General features: G+C 36.9%; 1 protein-coding gene across 2 annotated transcripts in view; it reads right to left on the reverse strand.

Annotated features, from left to right (window-relative positions):
* LOC106050190 (uncharacterized) overlaps window positions 1-22,163 on the reverse strand; it is a 48,091-nt gene that overhangs the window by 7,249 nt on the left and 18,679 nt on the right. For both annotated transcript variants that reach the window (XM_056037713.1, XM_056037712.1), the window contains 10 exons: window positions 16,225-16,288; window positions 16,013-16,094; window positions 14,682-14,834; window positions 13,924-14,034; window positions 13,050-13,278; window positions 11,406-11,558; window positions 10,810-11,081; window positions 739-800; window positions 505-606; window positions 46-195 (listed from right to left, as the gene is read on the reverse strand). In XM_056037713.1, the coding sequence (XP_055893688.1) occupies window positions 46-195; window positions 505-606; window positions 739-800; window positions 10,810-11,081; window positions 11,406-11,558; window positions 13,050-13,278; window positions 13,924-14,034; window positions 14,682-14,834; window positions 16,013-16,094; window positions 16,225-16,288 (1,378 nt within the window). The remainder of the gene's footprint in view (window positions 1-45; window positions 196-504; window positions 607-738; window positions 801-10,809; window positions 11,082-11,405; window positions 11,559-13,049; window positions 13,279-13,923; window positions 14,035-14,681; window positions 14,835-16,012; window positions 16,095-16,224; window positions 16,289-22,163) is intronic.

Here is a 22,163-nt window from a genome sequence, read left to right on the forward strand (position 1 = left end):
AGTCCAGCAATGCCATGAAGAGAAAGTAAAATATGTTTCACTTACTCATTAGCTAATTGGTCCATTTTGTCTTGTCTTTGTAAAGCCTTCTCTAATTGGATACTTCTGACATCATTGGACCACTGTTTGATGTCTGGGCTTAAAGGAGGTCTGCTGTAGATTGCATTCATTCGCTGATTGTGTTCTTTGTTCATTCTGCATTCAAACCACACATTTTGTTCAAACCAAATATTTGTTTTATAAACTCTTATTTTGTCAAAATTAATTTTGAAATTCCAAAGGTGCATGCACTGCAAACTCTGAACCAGAAGTAAAAAATCTATTATTTCTGTTTCTGGTATTTGAAAGCTTCTTTAATCAACAATTGGTACTTGTTATAAAAAATTTAACTCTTTATAAAGATTATTTTATATCTATTTTATATCTATTTAAAAAAAAAAAAGAAATGTTTGCATTTCTTTTCATTATGAAAAACTTAAATATTGAAAGATGGTAACTACAAACCTTTGTATTTCCAGTGCAGCTTTTTGATCATCCTCTCTCTTCCATCTTTCTTCTGGTAGTAAACATTTATAAGCTGTTCTTGCCACATAGCCTCGAAAAATTCTTATTTAAAAAAAAAAGGTTTTCATAACAGTCTGCATAGATTGTATATATTTTAATTTCTAATTCAAACAATGTTTGCTATATGTAAGAAGACTTATTTATGTTCTACTAAAAAATCATTATTCTAGTTACCTCTGAATGTCAACTGCAGCAGCAGCTTCTCTTTGTAGTTGTGCAGCTTTCTGAAGCTCCTCCTGTCAATGGAGCCCAAGATTTGAATAGATTTAATTTTGTTATTGTTGAAGTGTTTGACCAATGTCTTTAATGAATGATACATTTGTGTATTAAAAATGTCAATTTATGCACTGCATTGATTCAGGATAATAATTTTTATTTTATTCATTAATATTAATTATTCCTATTGAAAAGGAATATTGTTTATGGTACTTGTGTCAACTTTATATGATGAAAGAGTTCTAGTAGTAGACATAACATTAGATTTGGTGTGTAAATTGTGTGCTTGTTTATTGTGCTTATTTTTACCAGTAAAACTTAGCTAGTGACTATGATGTAATACAAAAAATAGAATTGACAATAAATATGAAAAAAAACAACCTGATAGCATCTTGTTAGGCAGTTCTATTACAGCAGTACAAAGTATTTTTAATTAAGTGTTTTCTTAGAGTGACAGCTGAAGATTTTCTTTTATTGATGAATTAAAGGCATTCAACTTGCACTCACTGTTAATCAACTCTAACTCAAGCATTGTATTCAACTTATTGAACTAGATTGTAGTTATCAGTTACCTAAATGTTAGCATAGACAATACTCTACACTGAACATGGCAAAGGTTATGAACACAAGGAAGATGATGTAGTGTAGTAATCAAAATATCAGCCTTGAACATTTCTTCCACTAACAATAGACCTAAAGATCTAGCTTCAGTAATGAAACAGACATAGTGAACTGTGTAACATACATGTGCTGGTCACTAAGATTTAGAATCGTGCATTACTATCAATGTGGTGCGAATGCTGTAGAATGCTGGGTTTGTGCATCCTGGAATCACACTTAACACATAACTAACATAAATAGTACTGCTTGATACAGATCCAACTTTAGCAGACAAAATGATGTTTATTCAATAACAACAATATACTGCAACTTGATAGTAGTTACACAAAGATAATCCAAGTTGAAATGTGATTACATCCACATAACAGCGGTATCAAAGATATCAGATATACTAAGTTCTCTGGAGTACAAATAACGTCCGCATCACAGCGGGTAACAGGATAACATCAATAACAAATAACCAGCTCTAAGTACAGAAAACAACTACAATATGTGTACTGTCTCTACTGACTTTAAGTGACTACTCTACTCAACTGACCCAAAGTTAGGGCCTACTATTGACTGAGTCAATTTAGTCATTCTTACTTCCTCTTTCTATGTCAGAGGTTTCTCTGCTTTTCACCTTCTTGACCCAAGGTGAACATATAAAAGTCTGTGTGGAGTGGGACTGACAAACTGCCAAATAGGTTTTTATCAATTGTTATTTTGTGATATACATAGAACTTTGACCTAAATGAATAAACCAATACTTACTCACAGTGTGTACTTGTTTTATTACATACATTATTACTTATGTAAATAAAGCTGGACATGTAGGCCTATATCAGAAAGTTCATCACCAGGTGTAAGTCTAATAAGGTAATAGGGTATACTCTAAGAGCTGGTTGAAGAAACATCTTTTTGTTAAATTAAATTAAAAAGGGGAGACAAACTTACAGGATCAGAAACCTGCATGACTGGAGACAAACTTACAGGATCAGTAACCTGCATGACTGGAGACAAACTTACAGGATCAGTAACCTGCATGACTGGAGAAAAACTTATAGGATCAGTGACCTGCATGACTGGAGACAAACTTACATGATCAGTAACCTGCATGACTGGAGACAAACTTACAGGATCAGTAACCTGCATGACTGGAGACAAACTTATAAAATCAGTAACCTACACGAAGGAGACAAACTTACAGGATCAGTGACCTACATGACTGGAGACAAACTTACAGGATCAGTAACCTGCATGACTGCAGACAAACTTACAGGATCAGTGACCTACATGACTGGAGACAAACTTACAGGATCAGTAACCTGCATGACTGGAGACAAACTTACAGGATCAGTGACCTGCATGACTGGAGACAAACTTACAGGATCAGTGACCTGCATGACTGGAGACAAACTTACAGGATCAGTAACCTGCATGACTGGAAACAAACTTATAGGAACAGTAACCTACACGAAGGAGACAAACTTACAGGATCAGTGACCTACATGACTGGAGACAAACTTACAGGATCAGTAACCTGCATGACTAAAGACAAACTTACAGAATCAGTGACCTACATGACTGGAGACAAACTTACAGGATCAGTAACCTGCATGACAAGAAACAAACTTACAGGATCAGTGACCTGCATGACTGGAGACAAACTTACAGGATCAGTGACCTGCATGACTGGAGACAAACTTACAGGATCAGTAACCTACATGACTGGAGACAAACTTACAGGATCAGTGACCTGCATGACTGGAGACAAACTTATAGGATCAGTAACCTACACGAAGGAGACAAACTTACAGGATCAGTAACCTGCATGACTGGGGACAAACTTACAGGATCAGTAACCTGCATGACTGGAGACAAACTTACAGGATCAGTGACCTACATGACTGGAGACAAACTTACAGGATCAGTGACCTACATGACTGGAGACAAACTTACAGGATCAGTGACCTACATGACTGGAGACAAACTTACAGGATCAGTGACCTACATGACTGGAGACAAACTTACAGGATCAGTAACCTGCATGACTGGAGAAAAAATTACAGGATCAGTAACCTGCATGACTGGAGACAAACTTACAGGATCAGTAACCTGCATGACTGGAGACAAACTTACAGGATCAGTAACCTGCATGACTGGAGACAAACTTACAGGATCAGTGACTTGCATGACTGGAGACAAACTTACAGGATCAGTGACCTGCATGACTGGAGACAAACTTACAGGATCAGTGACCTGCTTGACTGGAGACACACTTATAGGATCAGTGACCTGCATGACTGGAGACAAACATACAGGATCAGTAACCTACACGAAGGAGACAAACTAACAGGATCAGTAACCTGCATGACTGAAGACAAACTTACAGGATCAGTAACCTGCATGACTGGAGACAAACTTACAGGATCAGTAACCTGCATGACTGGAGACAAACTTACAGGATCAGTAACCTGCATGACTGGAGACAAACTTACAGGATCAGTGACTTGCATGACTGGAGACAAACTTAAAGGATCAGTGACCTGCATGACTGGAGACAAACTTACAGGATCAGTGACCTGCTTGACTGGAGACAAACTTATAGGATCAGTGACCTGCATGACTGGAGACAAACATACTGGATCAGTAACCTACACGAAGGAGACAAACTTACAGGATCAGTAACCTACATGACTGGAGACAAACTTACAGGATCAAGGACCTGCATGACTGGTGACAAACTTACAGGATCAGTGACCTGCATGACTGGAGAAACATACAGGATCAGTAACCTACATGAAGGAGACAAACTTACAGGATCAGTAACCTGCATGACTGGAGACAAACTTACAGGATCAGTAACCTGCATGACTGGAGACAAACTTACAGGATCAGTGACCTACATGACTGGAGACAAACTTACAGGATCAGTAACCTGCATGACTGGAGACAAACTTACAGGATCAGTGACCTACATGACTGGAGACAAACTTACAGGATCAGTAACCTGCATGACTGGAGACAAACTTATAGGATCAGTAACATGCATGACTGGAGACAAACTTACAGGATCAGTAACCTGCATGACTGGAGACAAACTTACAGGATCAGTAACCTGCATGACTGGAAACAAACTTACAGGATCAGTAACCTGCATGACTGGAGACAAACTTACAGGATCAGTGACCTGCATGACTGGAGAAAAACTTACAGGATCAGTAACCTGCATGACTGGAGACAAACTTACAGGATCAGTAACCTACATGACTGGAGACAAACTTACAGGATCAGTAACCTGCATGACTGGAGACAAACTTACAGGATCAGTGACATGCATGACTGGAGACAAACTTACAGGATCAGTGACCTGCATGACTGGAGACAAACTTAAGGGATCAGTAACCTACATGACTGGAGACAAACTTACAGGAACAGTGACCTGCATGACTGGAGACAAACATACAGGATCAGTAACCTACATGACTGGAGACAAACTTACAGGATCAGTAAGCTGCATGACTGTAGACAAACTTACAGGATCAGTAACCTGCATGACTGGAGACAAACTTACAGGATCAGTGACCTGCATGACTGGAGACAAACTTACAGGATCAGTGACCTGCATGACTGGAGACAAACTTACAGGATCAGTGACGTGCATGACTGGAGACAAACTTACAGGATCAGTAACCAGCATGACTGGAGAAGAAACTTACAGGATCAGTGACCTACATGACTTGAGACAAACTTATAGGATCAGTATCCTGCATGACTGGAGACAAACTTATAGGATCAGTAACCTACATGACTGGAGACAAACTTACAGGATCAGTGACCTCCATGAAGGAGACAAACTTACAGGATCAGTAACCTGCATGACTGGAGACAAACTTACAGGATCAGTGACCTTCATGACTGGAGTCAAACTTATAGGATCATTGACCTGCATGACTGGAGACAAACTTACAGGAACAGTGATCTGCATGACTGGAGACAAACTTACAGGATTAGTAACCTACATGACTGGAGACAAACTTACAGGATCAGTAACCTGCATGACTGGAGACAAACTTACAGGATCAGTAACCTGCATGACTGGAGACAAACTTACAGGATCAGTAACCTACACGAAGGAGACAAACTTACAGGATCAGTAACCTGCATGACTGGAGACAAACTTACAGGATCAGTAACCTGAATGACTGGAGACAAACTTACAGGATCAGTGACCTGAATGACTGGAGACAAACTTACAGGATCAGTGACCTGCATAACTGGAGACAAACTTACAGGATCAGTAACCTGCATGACTGGAGACAAACTTACAGGATCAGTGACCTGCATGACTGGAGAAAAACTTACAGGATCAGTAACCTGCATGACTGGAGACAAACTTACAGGATCAGTAACCTACATGACTGGAGACAAACTTACAGGATCAGTAACCTGCATGACTGGAGACAAACTTACAGGATCAGTGACCTGCATGACTGGAGACAAACTTACAGGATCAGTGACCTGCATGACTGGAGACAAACTTAAGGGATCAGTAACCTACATGACTGGAGACAAACTTACAGGAACAGTGACCTGCATGACTGGAGACAAACATACAGGATCAGTAACCTACATGACTGGAGACAAACTTACAGGATCAGTAAGCTGCATGACTGGAGACAAACTTACAGGATCAGTAACCTGCATGACTGGAGACAAACTTACAGGATCAGTGACCTGCATGACTGGAGACAAACTTACAGGATCAGTGACCTGCATGACTGGAGACAAACTTACAGGATCAGTGACGTGCATGACTGGAGACAAACTTACAGGATCAGTAACCAGCATGACTGGAGAAGAAACTTACAGGATCAGTGACCTACATGACTGGAGACAAACTTACAGGATCAGTAACCTGCATGACTGGAGACAAACTTATAGGATCAGTAACCTACATGACTGGAGACAAACTTACAGGATCAGTGACCTCCATGAAGGAGACAAACTTACAGGATCAGTAACCTGCATGACTGGAGACAAACTTACAGGATCAGTGACCTGCATGACTGGAGTCAAACTTATAGGATCATTGACCTGCATGGCTGGAGACAAACTTACAGGAACAGTGATCTGCATGACTGGAGACAAACTTATAGGATCAGTAACCTACATGACTGGAGACAAACTTACAGGATCAGTAACCTGCATGACTGGAGACAAACTTACAGGATCAGTAACCTGCATGACTGGAGATAAACTTACAGGATCAGTAACCTGCATGACTGGAGAAAAACTTACAGGTTCAGTGACCTATATGACTGGAGACAAACGTATAGGATCAGTAACCTGCATGACTAGAGACAAACTTACAGGATAAGTGACCAGCATGACTGGAGACAAACTAACAGGATCAGTAACCTACATGAAGGAGACAAACTTACAGGATCAGTAACCTGCATGACTGGAGACAAACTTACAGGATCAGTAACCTACATGACTGGAGACAAACTTACAGGATCAGTAACCTACATGACTGGAGTTAAACTTACAGGATCAGTAACCTGCATGACTGGAGACAAACTTACAGGATCTGTAACCTGCATGACTGGAGACAAACTTACAGGATCAGTAACCTGCATGACTGGAGACAAACATACAGGATCAGTAACCTACACGAAGGAGACAAACTTACAGGATCAGTAACCTGCATGACTGGAGACTAACTTACAGGATCAGTAACCTGCATGATTGGAGACAAACTTACAGGATCAGTAACCTGCATGACTGGAGACAAACATACAGGATCAGTAACCTACACAAAGGAGACAAACTTACAGGATCAGTAACCTGCATGACTGGAGACAAACTTACAGGATCAGTAACCTGCATGACTGGAGACAAACTTACAGGATCAGTGACCTACATGACTGGAGACAAACTTACAGGATCAGTAACCTGCATGACTGGAGACAAACTTACAGGATCAGTGACCTGCATGACTGGAGACAAACTTACAGGATCAGTAACCTACATGACTGGAGACAAACTTACAGGATCAGTAACCTGCATGACTGGAGACAAACTTACAGGATCAGTGACCTGCATGACTGGAGACAAACTTACAGGATCAGTAACCTACATGACTGGAGACAAACTTACAGGATCAGTAACCTCATGACTGGAGACAAACTTACAGGATCAGTAACCTGCATGACTGGAGACAAACTTATAGGATCAGTAACCTACATGACTGGAGACAAACTTACAGGATCAGTGACCTACATGAAGGAGACAAACATACAGGATCAGTAACCTGCATGACTGGAGACAAACTTAGAGGATCAGTAACCTACATGACTGGAGACAAACTTACAGGATCAGTAACCTGCATGACTGGAGACAAACTTATAGGATCAGTAACCTACATGACTGGAGACAAACTTACAGGATCAGTAACCTGCATGACTGGAGACAAACTTACAGGATCAGTAACCTGCATGACTGGAGATAAACTTACAGGATCAGTAACCTGCATGACTGGAGAAAAACTTACAGGATCAGTGACCTATATGACTGGAGACAAACGTATAGGATCAGTAACCTGCATGACTAGAGACAAACTTACAGGATCAGTAACCTACATGACTGGAGACAAACTTACAGGATCAGTAACCTACATGAAGGAGACAAACTTACAGGATCAGTAACCTGCATGACTGGAGACAAACTTACAGGATCAGTAACCTGCATGACTGGAGACAAACTTACAGGATCAGTAACCTGCATGACTGGAGACAAACTTACAGGATCAGTGACCTGCATGACTGGAGACAAACTTACAAGATCAGTGACCTGCATGACTGGAGACAAACTTACAGGATCAATGACCTGCATGACTGGAGACAAACCTACAGGATCAGTAACCTGCATGACTGGAGACAAACATACAGGATCAGTAACCTACACAAAGGAGACAAACTTACAGGATCTGTAACCTGCATGACTGGAGACAAACCTACAGGATCAGTAACCTGCATGACTGGAGACAAACATACAGGATCAGTAACCTACACGAAGGAGACAAACTTACAGGATCAGTAACCTGCATGACTGGAGACAAACTTACAGGATCAGTAACCTGCATGACTGAAGACAAACTTACAGGATCAGTGACCTGCATGACTGGAGACAAACTTACAGGATCAGTGACCTGCATGACTGGAGACAAACCTACAGGATCAGTAACCTGCATGACTGGAGACAAACATACAGGATCAGTAACCTACACAAAGGAGACAAACTTACAGGATCTGTAACCTGCATGACTGGAGACAAACCTACAGGATCAGTAACCTGCATGACTGGAGACAAACATACAGGATCAGTAACCTTCACGAAGGAGACAAACTTACAGGATCAGTAACCTGCATGACTGGAGACAAACTTACAGGATCAGTAACCTGTATGATTGGAGACAAACTTACAGGATCAGTAACCTGCATGACTGGAGACAAACATACAGGATCAGTAACCTACACAAAGGAGACAAACTTACAGGATCAGTAACCTGCATGACTGGAGACAAACTTACAGGATCAGTAACCTGCATGACTGGAGACAAACTTACAGGATCAGTGACCTACATGACTGGAGACAAACTTACAGGATCAGTAACCTGCATGACTGGAGACAAACTTACAGGATCAGTGACCTGCATGACTGGAGACAAACTTACAGGATCAGTAACCTACATGACTGGAGACAAACTTACAGGATCAGTAACCTCATGACTGGAGACAAACTTACAGGATCAGTAACCTGCATGACTGGAGACAAACTTATAGGATCAGTAACCTACATGACTGGAGACAAACTTACAGGATCAGTGACCTACATGAAGGAGACAAACATACAGGATCAGTAACCTGCATGACTGGAGACAAACTTAGAGGATCAGTAACCTACATGACTGGAGACAAACTTACAGGATCAGTAACCTGCATGACTGGAGACAAACTTATAGGATCAGTAACCTACATGACTGGAGACAAACTTACAGGATCAGTAACCTGCATGACTGGAGACAAACTTACAGGATCAGTAACCTGCATGACTGGAGATAAACTTACAGGATCAGTAACCTGCATGACTGGAGAAAAACTTACAGGATCAGTGACCTATATGACTGGAGACAAACGTATAGGATCAGTAACCTGCATGACTAGAGACAAACTTACAGGATAAGTGACCAGCATGACTGGAGACAAACTTACAGGATCAGTAACCTACATGAAGGAGACAAACTTACAGGATCAGTAACCTGCATGACTGGAGACAAACTTACAGGATCAGTAACCTACATGACTGGAGACAAACTTACAGGATCAGTAACCTACATGACTGGAGTTAAACTTACAGGATCAGTAACCTGCATGACTGGAGACAAACTTACAGGATCTGTAACCTGCATGACTGGAGACAAACCTACAGGATCAGTAACCTGCATGACTGGAGACAAACATACAGGATCAGTAACCTACACGAAGGAGACAAACTTACAGGATCAGTAACCTGCATGACTGGAGACAAACTTAGAGGATCAGTAACCTGCATGACTGGAGACAAACTTACAGGATCAGTAACCTACATGACTGGAGTTAAACTTACAGGATCAGTAACCTGAATGACTGGAGACAAACTTACAGGATCTGTAACCTGCATGACTGGAGACAAACCTACAGGATCAGTAACCTGCATGATTGGAGACAAACTTACAGGATCAGTAACCTGCATGACTGGAGACAAACTTACAGGATCAGTAACCTTCATGACTGGAGACAAACTTACAGGATCAGTAACCTGCATGACTGGAGACAAACTTACAGGATCAGTGACCTGCATGACTGGAGACAAACTTACAGGATCAGTGACCTGCATGACTGGAGACAAACTTACAGGATCAGTAACCTGCATGACTGGAGACAAACTTACAGGATCAGTAACCTGCATGACTGGAGACAAACTTACAGGATCAGTAACCTGCATGATTGGAGACAAACTTACAGGATCAGTAACCTGTATGACTGGAGACAAACTTACAGGATCAGTAACCTTCATGACTGGAGACAAACTTACAGGATCAGTAACCTGCATGACTGGAGACAAACTTACAGGATCAGTGACCTGCATGACTGGAGACAAACTTACAGGATCAGTGACCTGCATGACTGGAGACAAACTTACAGGATCAGAAACCTGCATGACTGGAGACAAACTTACAGGATCAGTAACCTGCATGACTGGAGACAAACTTACAGGATCAGTAACCTGCATGACTGGAGACAAACTTACAGGATCAGTAACCAGCATGACTGGAGACAAACTTACAGGATCAGTAACCTACATGACTGGAGACAAACTTACAGGATCAGTAACCTGCATGACTTGGGCTATTGGTCTTCCAATTCTAGCAAGGGATTTGTTGGCTGTGGATGAAGAGTCTTCTACCCTTGACTGCCTAGAGAAGGCATTTCTCAATTCAGCTTCTTCTAAGCTTGACCTTGGAGAAGAAGTTGGAGCTGACGTTGACTTGGGGTGTGTTTGTTGAAGGTCAGAGAAAGAAACATGTTTGTGTTTTAGGTATTGTGCTGAGCTAGATAAATAAGTTTGATCTGTAACATTTCTGTCTGTAAAATCTGAGAGAAAAAAAAACAAACCTTGATGTCATTACTGGAATTTAAACATGTTTAATCTACAACTGTTGCAGACTATGGTACATTTTTTTTTCACATTTTCAAATATGTTTTAAATTTATTTAGTTGTTAGTATAAAGTATATTTACAAGTAAAAAAAAAAGTACTTTAAATTTTCAAAAATCATATGAAACAAAAAAGGTCAGAATAGGCTAGGGTGTTCTTCTTGTAATGAAAATGTTGGAAATAATTATTCTAATAAATTTAGACAACAAGCACAAAATATAATCTTTAATTTGAAAAATCTATAATATAAGAAAAACTAACCTAAATTAAAGTCGGATAATAGCTGTGCTGTTGGAGTTTTTCTGGCAACTGGAAGTCGACAAACTTGTAATGAAGTGCCAATTATGGATTCATTACTTGTTTTGTTAGGAATAGGTGATTGATGGATACTGCTCACACTGCGCAGACCTTCCACTATTAACAAAAAAAATGTTTCTTTAAGTAATTAAGATAATAAATATACAAACCATTTATTCTCAACGACTACTGTTTCAATTATGTTATCTCAAAATAAATGTAGCTCAATGGAAATAATGTAATTAAATCCAAACTGAATAAATTTCATTGTCATTAAACTTTGGTCCTTAGAGCTTCTTGAACAGAAGGACCAAGAGGCCAGTAAACTGCTTCAAGGATTGATAGGAAGATTGTTGCATAGTCCATGACCTTACAGGAGCAAAAAGTGATACATTGTACAAAGTACATAGTATTGTACAAAGTACATAGCACAAACATGGCTAATCCTTACTAACAAAAGAAGAACAAAAGATGGGTAAAAAAAAATGTAAAGAAACAGTCTACCAAATAATCTCAACTTGACCTTCACATCTGAAGACCTTTTACTTACATTTAACTTGAAGCCATGATAGATACAATCAGAAAAGAAGTTTCTGTGGCTATCAGGCTCCAGAACAAAACAAAGCACCAAGTCTAGACATGGTGTTAGCAGAAATGCCAAATATGTGGACAGTACATTGTTTACAAAAAGTCTAATCTAATTCTGTGCTGGTAAATGACAGAGGTCTTGACTGACAAAGTGGAATAATCATAAAGCTTCCAAAAAGGGCAGCCTGGCAAATGCTATAGCAGGAGTATTCAGCACCAAAGTTTTCATCACTCTTCAGTCACAGCAATTACAAAAATTTGTAAATGAAAGAATCAAAGCATCAACAGGCTTCCAAGAAACATCAAGAAACAATTTGTCCAGATTTTGCAACATTTCAACAGAAAATCCAGCTGCTGTGTCAGAACAAAGGAATAATGAAATTCTTTGATATAGAGTGGGTCTGTTACAAATGGTGCATCTTATACCAATTTCTATTCCTCCTAGCCACTGATTATGTAATGAGGAAAACTATAAATAAAACTACCTTTGATATCCCATGCTGTTATCAGAAATGGTCGATGAACTCTTCAAATAAAAGAATACAAGAAATGACAGTGATCCTTCTAGAGAGATACAGATCAAACAGATAAAAAAAGTTACTTATCAACAAATTAAATGTTTACCATGACGTGGTATGGAAAATAGGAAATTGCAGGTGCCGTTTTTTAAAAACAACAATTAAATTTGGGCAAATAAATAGATAAACATGGGTATAAAGATTCTCTTCTTCACTACAATGATTGTCTCAATGAAACGTGAAACAAATCCCTTAAGGTCAAAAAGAGGTTAAATCTAGCTCAGTAGTGATAAATCCCAAGAAGAAAAAAAAATGTGGACAGCAGATGAGGCAGAAGAACTCACAAGAGAATGATCTTAGGAGAATTCTTGCCACTTAATTTGTATGGAAGGATGTAAATCTAAGCAAGTAAAAAGACAAAAGATTTGAATTTATAACAGAAAAAAAGATTTGAATTTAAAACAGACAAAAAGAATTTCCTAGACAGAAAAGAATTACTGACCTTTCTGCATGAAACTCTTTGGGCTCTTTGTTCTTCTGGCATGGTGTTCCAGCTCTACAAATATCTGGCCACTTTTTCTTTCCGGTGTTTGGAAATATAGCTGGGGGCTAGGAATGGATGGTGGAGTGCGTAGAGGTGGTGCTTTTCTCAACACTTCTGTGACCCTGTTATATCCAGTCAGATGAGCACTAAGACTTCTTGGGGGCATTCTTCCTGCAGATCTTTCAACCTTTGTGACATACAGGTTAATAGGTTTGTAATTCATAATCAGAAAATTCAAAAAAAGTAAATTCAAAATCAGCTCCAATCAAAACTAGAATGAAATCAAATTTGGCTATAATATTCTAGCATTATTAGGATCAACCACATATTGACTCACAGGAGAAAATTGTTTTTATTTTCAGTATTTCAATTAATCAAGATAAGAACAAATGGTGATAAATTTAGTTACAATTTAAATCAGAAAGAGGAATAAAGTCTGGAACAATTGAATCCTTGCGTAGATGATGAAATTTCATAATTTATTTAACTAATTAAGTTCAACAAGAAAAATATGATTTTGAAAAGATTAAGATGTTAAATCTTAATCTTTGAAAAAAATCACACAAAATTAAAAAAAAACAAAAAAAAACAATTTTCTTAATATTAAAATTTAACTCAATACATCTTTCTCGATGCCATTATGCTAAAGATAAAAGGCAAGAGAAAGATGAAGAAAAAGAAATACTGATGCAGTGAAAGTAGCATTAAGAACATTTCATATTGGTCCAATACTTAGCAACAGAATGTCTTCTTATCTATCCATAATTCATCCCTGGTTAAGAGAGAAGGATACTGAAAAGTATGATTAATGAGCAAAAGAAACATGACCTACTCTTGCAGTTTTCATTTTGTCTTGAGACTGACAATCTGAGCATAAAATGTCTTGATTTAACTGGACATCAGAGAAGTGATGAGGAAGTAGATCAGTGGACTTGTCCAGGTTCTAAAACAAAATGAAAGAAAAAAAACAAGAAAAAAATAAGATCAGTATAAATAAAGTTGATATGTTAGGATAGTTTTAAACATTCCTTCCAAATTGAAGATTATTATGTCTAGCTCAAATCTCTGGCTGGAAGCCAGGGGATGTAAGCATGCAGAGTTGGAAATCAAAACCATCATGATACAGTCTGACAGTCAGACTACAAAGTTAAATATATTTAATGCTAAGTAAAAAAAAAAAGTAAGGTTCACCTTTCGGATCATTTGATCTATGGGGCAGATCTAAAGGTCATCTGTTTCTGTGGCCCACAGTTAATGAGGGTGTCATGTGGCCAGCACAATGACCAACCACCTTTACTTTTCCCCAACTAATCTTAGGTACCCATTAAAGCTGGTTGGAATAAGAGGCACCATAAGAATCCTGAAAATCAAAATTCAAGTCATCACCGAGATTTGAACCTGGGACTCCAGTTAGGAATCCAAGCTCTTTACCACTCAGCAACCATTGAACATTTGCAATAAAGATTCCCAAACTTAATTGATGAATGTAACATTGAAGATTAGGATTGAATGCTATGTCAGAGGTTAATTTGATAAAAATAATTCGGCAACTGAGGTTATAAATCAAGATAAAAAATATTGATAGCATACATTGTTGTTTTTATCTGTCGACAACTGCAATTTTGCAGGTAGATGAACCAAATCTTCTGACTCTTCCTGTTGATAGGTAGCCTTAGGATTCAATGTCTCAGAGAATTCTGCAAATGTTATTTCAGCTTTTTGTTTCTCAGGGTAAATTTCTGACTAAACAAAGTAAAAAAAAAACAAATTTTTTTTTTCAATATATTCTAATTTGTTGCTAATTAAAACAGTAGTGATGGATAGGAGAATCAATGTAGTTCATTTTGGAACATATCTAGACAATGCTAAATTAGAGTATATATTTTGCATTTATGCAGTGAAACTAGAAAATGGCAAGATTTTCTGTATAATTTTCTTGATTCATAATTAGCCAAGGTAATTTCCTTTAGACTAAGATGTTAATTTTTTCAGATCATATTATAAATATCATAATTACATAATATTTTATAGAAAATTTTAGTGAATGTAAGTCTTTTTAAGACTTTTTCATTGATAACTGGATTTATTGATGCATTGGTAAAAAAACAAAGATGCAAAATATAAAAACCCTTTTAAAAAACAAAACAAAGCTTATCTAAGGGAAAGAACTATGCACTTACAACTATATATCTCGATAATATAAAAGTGATTTCCTTTGTTTAATATTAAATAAAATGATGAATTACTAATAATTAATTGACTAATAGGTTATTTTTTTTTATTTGATTGATGTTTTGTTAGGTACAATAAAATAATTAATTGTTAAAAGTTTCTACTTCATCCAAGAATAGGTGTAAGAGAAAAAACGCTTACATTTATCTAAAGGGACAAAACCCTAAATATTTAGCAATATATGTAAATATTGAAAGATAATTTCTTTTGTTGGTATAAAAAAAAAATTCACAGTAATTAATTAAATAATTGGTTTCCTTTTTTTATTGACTCATTTGTTTTCTATAAAAAGTAGACTTTGATATGTATGTGGCAGGTGATGCAAAGGTCATCTGTTTTTTTTTTTTGGCCCATGGTTAACGAGTGTGTAATGTGGCCAGCACAATGACCAACCCCCTTTACTTTTCCCCAACTAATGTCAGGTACCCATTAGAGCTGGGTGGAATCTATGCCAATGAATAATTGTGCAAAGTTTCAGCTTGATTCAGTAATGGGTATGGGAGAAATAAGGTGTACAAACTTTGTACCAGACAGAAAGAAAGAGTGAGTTTAGTAATAAAAATATAAAATATATATAATTAGCCTATGTAAATAGGACTTAGAATCACTAACTGATACATTAATAGAACTGTGCTTATAATGATTTCCCCCCCCCCCTTTATGGCTTTTAAATAAGTGGATATCCTTACAGAGAAATGTTCATTTAATGTTTTTTGTAGCTCCACATTTTCTTCTGTCTCTATAGTGTTCTCTTTACAATGTTCCTCATCACTAGAATCAAAGATTAAATAATTGTGTCTTTAGATAAATGGGTAAATAGATTTATGCTGAAACATAACATTACATGTATTTATATAATGGTAACTACTAACTAGTTGTTGGATAAAAAAAATTTTTTTACTTAACAAAACTTGTATGTATTTCACTTCTGGCATCCTTGTAAACTTGTTGAGTCTTCTGGTCTCCTAGAATACAAAAGCATCAAATCTTAACAACAGATTTTCAATATTAAAAGAACTGCTTGCAGTAAGTGCCAATAGCCTACATAGATTTGAAATAAATAATTTGAGAACATTTACATTCAATCTTAGATTTCTTTGACTCAATAACAACTATTCCTTTAAAACATTGTCTAATGAAGTAACCTCCTACACCATAATGCTATGTTCCAACCTTATTCTTTTAAAAACAACATAACATAGTGGTACTAACTGTTAATGTTTGTGATTGCAATAAAATTGTCCATTCACAATCTATTTATAGCCCTTTAATAAAACTGTAAACTCTATTGTTCTAAAAGTTACCTATGGCATTTGAAGCTACTTATTAGTGTGGTAGCCCTAGATCATGGCATTACAGAGTATTCTGCCTACAAGTGAAGTTTTTTTTTTTTTTTTTTTTTTTTTTTTTAAGCTCTCAAAGGGAGATAAGCCATGAAGGTAGATTGTGTGAGTCATCCTGGGCTATAGGGCTGATTATTCTATTCTCACAGTTCATAAGCCTACAATTAAGGTCTTCTGTTAGTAAATATTATGGATCTAAATACAGGGAAGTGGAAGTCTAACACAGACTAGTATTTGAAAGACTCCATACTGTGTATGGTTAATTTGTGTTATCCTAAGATTATAGTAAGAGGACAAAATCCATTTTCTATTAATTACATAATATTGGTCTCGATCAAAATCTATTGTGTGAAGTATAAGACTCTCAGGTAATAATAATAATAATAATAATAATAATCTTTATTATCCGTAAGGAAATTTGTCTTACAATTTGTGCATTACATCAAACAAAAAACATTATAACTATAAGAAACCAAAGTGTACATTCACATCAGACTCACTCATAATTTACATGTGACAAAGTTTATATCAGATTGTTCTTATTTAATGATTTGATTGCCAGGGGAACAAAAGAGTGTTTGTGTCTGTTTGTCTTTGCTATCGGTGTCTTGTATCTCTTTTGTGATGGTAAAATCACAAAATCCTGACACAAAGGGTGATTCTTTATTTCGAGGATCTTGTTAGCTTTTTTATAGATGTTTGTCTCAAACAACTGCCCAAATGGGGTTTGTTTTTTGCCAATGATTTTGCCAGCAGCATTTAGGATTCTATTAAGTTTATTTTTATTTTTAATGCTCAGATTGCCATACCAGGCAGTGATATTGAAACTTAAAATATTGCAGATGTGAGCGTGATAAAACATAGCCAAGGCCTTTTCGCTAACATTAAACGAGGACAGTTTTCTTAGTAGTCGTAATCTTTGCTGCCCTTTTTTGCTGATATAATCAGTATTTGCAGTAAAATTTAGTTTATTGTCTAGGATAGTACCAAGGTATTTAAAGGTTTGCACAATCTCAATAGTCTCTCCAGCTACAGAAACAATATCATTTCCCTTCTTGTCCCTACGAAAATCGATTATCATTTCTTTGGTTTTTTTTACATTGTATTGATCCAAACAAATGGAAATTCAGTTTGACTACAATTGCCCACCTCACCATAACTACTATAACAATATAGATGCAAATACAAACAACATTCACAGTCACACATACACTTCTGAGTGACGACAGATGACCTTGCAACACTCTGAATGAAAGTGAAATCAAGGAGTTTTTAAATCTTTCAGCCCTAATAGAGAGGAGACGACCACATCGCCCAGATCTGATGTCCCAGTGGTTTAGTGGGTGCAGGTGGTCTTTAATGATCGTGTGTGTTTTGGAAAGGCATCTTTCAAGAAAATGGTTTTCAAGAGATGGTAGCTGTGTTTGAGTAATATATCACGCCTTTTTAAAAATTAGTCCATTTAGTCTATGTCTTTGTGCCAGTGAAGTATTACCATACAGCAGGTGATGGCAAAGTTAATTAGACTGCTGATAGAGATTTTTTATTTTCTTAGCTAAGATAAAAGATTCGTTGATGAATTTTGGAGTAAAGATTTTGACAGGTTTCACTCCATTATAGCTGGCTGTATCTAGGTACTTATATTCTTGCACTTGGTCTACAGTTTGGTTGTTTATCTGAATTTCTGCAAGATGGCTAAGTGATGCCAATTTCAAAACTCTTCATAAAGAGCTATACAAACTATAGAACTATATAGACTATATATTCCGGACTTTTGATTTAATTAAATTATTAAAACAATGTCTATACTACAGACACAATCTATGGATATTCTTTGAAAAGATTTTTTTCTGAATCAGTATTTCTGAAGTGTTAAAGACATTCGAAGCTGTACAGTTTGTAATGGACTTGATTGCCATAAGATCGTGTCCAGCAAGATGCTTTGTAGCAGGAGTGTTTTGATAATGCAAAAGGCAGAAACTCGGAAGAAATTTGTGGTAAGCATTTGGTAAACTCTATAATCGCTTTGGTGGAAAGGTAGGCCCAGATAGCCTATATTCTTTAACGGAAACTCTTTGAATCGATTTTGTAGCAATCGGGATGATAGGTCACTCCCGCAATCAGTACAAAAGGTCCAGCTTAGAAGATAAATACTACATTTAATTTTTTTAAACAATGGAGTTTTACTTTTAAGTTAAATATTAGGCTACTTAAAAACTTGATAACACAAATAAAACAGGTGTTTTTGTCCTTTTGCCTTAGATTAGGCCCTACGTTTTAAAAGCCACGTGTCTGTGAGTCACATGTATAGAGTAGATCGGATTTAGAAGCTAGAGAGTTAGTCACAGAATATAGAATAAGAAAGAGAATGTGATGTAGAATAATTAATAACATGAAGTCGGCCCTATCTTTTTTTTTTTTGTACTATTATAGCTTTTGTCAAGAAAATTTCTAGAATCTAAGTGTAATTGGGACTTTATTGTTCTAGATCTAGACTCGATAAAATATAGGCCCAATGCTGCACTTGTGCTATAATATATCTACCTTCTAGATCTACCGGTCACATAAAATGTGTAAATAAATAAAAATATAATATAGCCGCTGTTTTTCTTTTCTTTTTTTTTCAATGTCAATACGATAAAGCGCTAATCGGCACAGTAAATGAAGAGCCAGATTTTGTTGTAGTGCAAAGCTAACGGTTAATAAAAGTAAAATTCTAATATGTAAAATTAGATAGGCCTGTCTAAAGACTGAAACGACTGTCCAATATTTTTCACCCTTGAATATGGCATATTCAAATAATAATCATAGTAATAAATTTAGACACTTAGGCTTCTTTCAAAATATACTTCTAATAAATCCAAATAATTATTTGGAAAACATGCTTAGACTACCAAAAATATAGTTCAATAGGCCTACATGTTCTTCTGTTATGTAGCAAAACTAAATATAGATCTATGTTTAATGCTTAACATACCTGATCAATGTGCTATTATCAAGAAATTCAAATTATCCTTTGCCTTAAAATTACAGTCCTTCTTTCACAGATAGGTTAAACTAACTGCAGGCTAAATATTGCAATAATATAGAAATGCGTTACATTTAACTCACAGTACAATATTAATCATTGCTAACGGATCCACAGCTAGATTAAGAAAGTTTCACAGTACAATATTAATCACTGCTAACGGATCCACAGCTAGATTAAGAAAGTTTCACAGTACAATATTAATCACTGCTAACAGATCCACAGCTAGATTAAGAATGTTTCACAGTACAATATTAATCATTGCTAAAGGATCCACAGCTTGCTAAAGATTAAGAAAGTATAATCAAACACATTTCACAAAATTACAGTGGTTTTGTGGGGGAATGTTTTTTTCATAGCTAAATAGTGTACGCCTCATGGGACAGAAGAGTTACATTTGTCATTGGCTTTTGCATAGTACAAAACGCAGAACACTTGACTGCTTTGTCCAAGAAATCTTACAGGCTACATGGTTAGGTCTACACAGTCAATTACTCGGTATGTAAGTGCTACGCTAATTATTAAAGGCACATTAAGCAAACCTTTTGTTCTCTAGGTAGGCTATTACGTGACACACGCACAAATACAAGCACTATGGGTTGGCTCTCTTTTTTTTCCCAAGATAGACAGCCTTTGTAAAAACCAAGGTAATTAACTGTTTATAAATAAACGTAGACCCTGATCCTTTCCAAAAGCCTTGGCTCCTTTTTTTTTTTTTTTTGTTTAAATAAAAGTGTGGCACGCGGCTTATGTCTCAGGGCCCTTATACATTTTGTCCTTAAATATTTTGCAATTACTAGACTACTAGATAGGCACACTGTATACCCCATATCTGTCTCTCTCGTTCTACATCTCTCGCTCTTACCCCTTCTCCAGAGCAAAACATATAAATAGGCTACTTTGGCATCATGCAACGTGACTGATTTTTTTTTTTTAAGGCCAAGGGATTTTTAAAAATTAAATGTAATTGATAACCCAAAATTATTTAGAGTCTGGGTCTTTCCTCGATATTGGCTACAGTGTATCACTTAAGTTGCTTAACTGGCACTGTGTCGCAGGTGACACTGTGTCTCACTTGAAAAACCGTGTCTCGCTTGAACTGTCTCAGTTGGCTCAGTGTTTCACTTGGTACCGTATATGATATATCAGTTGGCACTGTTTCGCTTGGTACTGTGTCTCAATGCCTACAGTGCCCACATTAATACTGTGCCTCATCGGCACCGATTCTCGCACTTTGTCTCATCGACACTATGCCTCACTGGACATGACTTTCGTTTGCACTGTTTCCCTCACACTATTACTCAATGATACTTTTAGTACTTTTACTTATTGGCAGTTTCTTAATAGCACTATTTCTCAATGGTACTTTTGGTACTATTACTTATTGGCACAGTTTTTTACTAGCACTATTTCTCAATGGTACTTTTAGTACTATTACTTATTGGCACAGTTTCTTACTAGCACTATTTCTCAATGGTACTTTTAGTACTTTTATTTATTGGCACAGTTTCTTACTAGCACTATTCCCTCCAAACATTGCCTCAAGTAAATACAAAGCTTTAGATCCTCTGTGTTTTAGTTAAGATATTTATTGCATGTAGGACTTATCGCTTTATACTTTTTAACATAGCGGCCTGTCTATTGAGAAGCTCATGATATTACCTATATAAGTCCTACACACACTTAAACAAGACCACATAAGATTAGGATCTATGTGTCAGGTAATAAATCATGCTAGAGAAGAAGACTATTAACAGGTCACAATATTATGGACATTTGGTTTTTTTTACAGCCTCTTTAAGCCTTAAGTCGCGGTATCAGTTTTTAGGCTGCAATAAACTGAAGGTGAAAAAGCGGAATGACTTCCTCTTTCTCACTGAAGATTATTGATCTCCGATATCTTCGATCAGGTTACACGATAAATAAACAAAGTAGGAAAACAGTATATTCTAATTACAAAATAATTCATAGATACAACTACAACAACAACAACAAAAAACACGTAATCCACACTTACTATCTAAACTAGAATGCTTTGTCATCAACACCGGCGTGTTAAAAGTGGCAGCCGATTTCACATTTTGTTTTAATGCATCAAATGTTCTCCTGCTCACATCAACATACAGAAAAAGAAACCTTCGCGTCGGCTCTGTAGCGACAGTGTAGCTTGTAGTTTTTTGTAATGCTTTGTATGCAGTAGTGGACGACTGACATCCTTTATAATGAAGCTAAGATTTAATTCAAAAGACAGTGGCCATAAAACGAGATGTAGTCCTCCAAAGACGTGTCCTTCAAGCAAAACGAAATCGTGTTGACTAATCCTAAGACGGAAGCGATATGAACTGATTGAAATAGGCGTGTAGGGAAACAGAAAATGAAATAAGCTTTGAAGTCGCGAAATTTTATTTTGAGTTTGTTTTGAAGTTGTTCGGTGTTTATATTGGGTGTAGGTATCAGTGGCCCTAAATT

The sequence above is a fragment of the Biomphalaria glabrata genome, chromosome 8 (assembly GCF_947242115.1).
Source record: "Biomphalaria glabrata chromosome 8, xgBioGlab47.1, whole genome shotgun sequence".
NCBI classification, from domain to species: Eukaryota; Metazoa; Mollusca; class Gastropoda; family Planorbidae; genus Biomphalaria; species Biomphalaria glabrata.